The sequence below is a fragment of the Emiliania huxleyi genome, assembly GCF_000372725.1.
Source record: "Emiliania huxleyi CCMP1516 unplaced genomic scaffold EMIHUscaffold_4236, whole genome shotgun sequence".
In the NCBI taxonomy this organism is placed as follows: domain Eukaryota; phylum Haptophyta; order Isochrysidales; family Noelaerhabdaceae; genus Emiliania; species Emiliania huxleyi.
Window position 1 is genome coordinate 1 of NW_005198802.1, and position 1763 is coordinate 1763.

General features: G+C 63.2%; 2 protein-coding genes across 2 annotated transcripts; both read left to right on the forward strand.

Annotated features, from left to right (window-relative positions):
* Window positions 1–497: 497 nt before the first annotated feature.
* On the forward strand, window positions 498–1192 carry EMIHUDRAFT_374117 (hypothetical protein; the record flags this gene model as incomplete). The annotated part of the gene is made up of 1 exon (XM_005769410.1): window positions 498–1192. A coding segment is annotated over one exon (246 nt), but the record flags the coding sequence as incomplete, so codon positions are not given.
* Window positions 1193–1381: 189 nt separating this feature from the next.
* EMIHUDRAFT_124138 (hypothetical protein) lies at window positions 1382–1739 on the forward strand (the record flags this gene model as incomplete). The annotated part of the gene is made up of 1 exon (XM_005769411.1): window positions 1382–1739. A coding segment is annotated over one exon (358 nt), but the record flags the coding sequence as incomplete, so codon positions are not given.
* Between the last annotated feature and the right edge of the window lie 24 nt (window positions 1740–1763).

The window sequence follows — 1763 nt, forward strand, 5'->3', positions numbered from 1 at the left end:
TAGACGCGCATGCGACGGCAGAGCGCCCACACGCGTTACATGCGGTCTCCGACGAGTATGACGACGGCGCGGCGAACGCCACATATGCACATGCACATGTGCTCGTTGGTGTCAGTGTAGCTAGGACTCCGGGTGTCTTCGTACGACAGACGCGACGCACAGCAGGCGTTTCACATCTTTCAATTCAACAGTGTCCCTTTGGCTAAACTTTCAGTCCGTCCTCACAGAAAAGAATTCTTGGAAAAGAAGTTTACGACAAAAGTCAAAACTCCCTCGCACAACACTGGGCACGGGACTCGCGAACTTTCCCAGCGAACTGCAACAAAAGAACATGGCTCAGGGGCCCACCCGCGAGGTGGGTGCTAGCATGAGCCCGATCCGTCGCGTCTGAGCCACAGCGTGTCCCGACTCGACTGCCGGCGTCCCAGTCCGGGGGTGTTTCTCTTCTTATCCGTTACCATGTAGAGCAACGCCGAGGGCGGGCCCTTTCGGGCTCGGGCCGCCCTCTCGCCCGCGCCTCTGCGGGGCTCGCACGTGGTAGCGGCGGTCTGCTCACGACAGTGAGTGGGCTCTTCACGCTATCCACTGCGCCGCGGCTACGCCGCGCCCATCCAAGCCCAGGGCTTGGTCTGCTGATACCCGCTTCTCGCTCAGCGCATCTCTGAGGCTTCCCGCGCGCCGACTGCTACGCGCGCGGCGAGAGGCGCACCCCATCGGGGACAGGATTGAGGCCCCTGTACATGCTCGGCAACGCCGCCGTCGCTGCCCTCCCGAGTCCTCAACATGATGCCGCACATGCGCAACCCATTCTGCGCACACGCCGCAGGGAGGAGTTTTCACTCCACCGACCGAGTTTCTCCTTCCTGCAGGGCGAGAGACATCAGCCTCTCTACTTCCAGGAGAACATCTACGCCACACGCTATCCCGACGGTCCACAACCCACACTCTCGCTGCAGTCGATCCAGCCCTCGCACTCCCCACTGGAGATCTAGCGAGGCCCCCCAGGCTGGGACAGGATTGGAGCCCCTGTGCTGCGTCTGTGGTGATATGTGGGGACACTTTCTCCTCCCTATTCATGTCAGTCACTCGACTGCGTCGAGGGGGGGGACGTCTGAGCCACAGCGTGTCCCGACTCGACTGCCGGCGTCCCAGTCCGGGGGTGTTTCTCTTCTTATCCGTTACCATGTAGAGCAACGCCGAGGGCGGGCCCTTTCGGGCTCGGGCCGCCCTCTCGCCCGCGCCTCTGCGGGGCTCGCACGCGTCGCAGTGCTCTTGCGTTACGGCGGTAGTGATCCCGAATGCCCGTTCGGAAAAGCAGACAAAAAGAAAGCGCGGGCCGTCTCTTGGGCTTGCACTAAAGCTGACTATCTACAAGCAGGCGATGAACGCCACCTCGCTGTGCGTCGGCTTGGATCAAACGGTCCGCGGCTACTTCGCCCAGGCGTTGTCGATGCTCGACTCCTCGGCACCGCCGCTGGTGCCGCTCTCCCGGGCGCTGCTGAAGCGGGGAGACGACTCCACCTCGAACGCCATCATCGCGGCTTTTGCTTGCGACAGCACCTTCGCGGCCTTCGCCAAGAACGAGATGGACGGCATCATCGCTCGCGACGATGAGGACGCCGAGAAGCTCGCGGCGGGGATCCGCGAGGCGGTCGCTCGCGGCGTCCTCGATCCGAACCCGCCGGTGGAGCCTGTGTGCAAGGTCAACGTGGCGGGCAAGTCGGCCGACCAGGTCGCGGGTGAGATCGTCGCGAAGCTGGGCG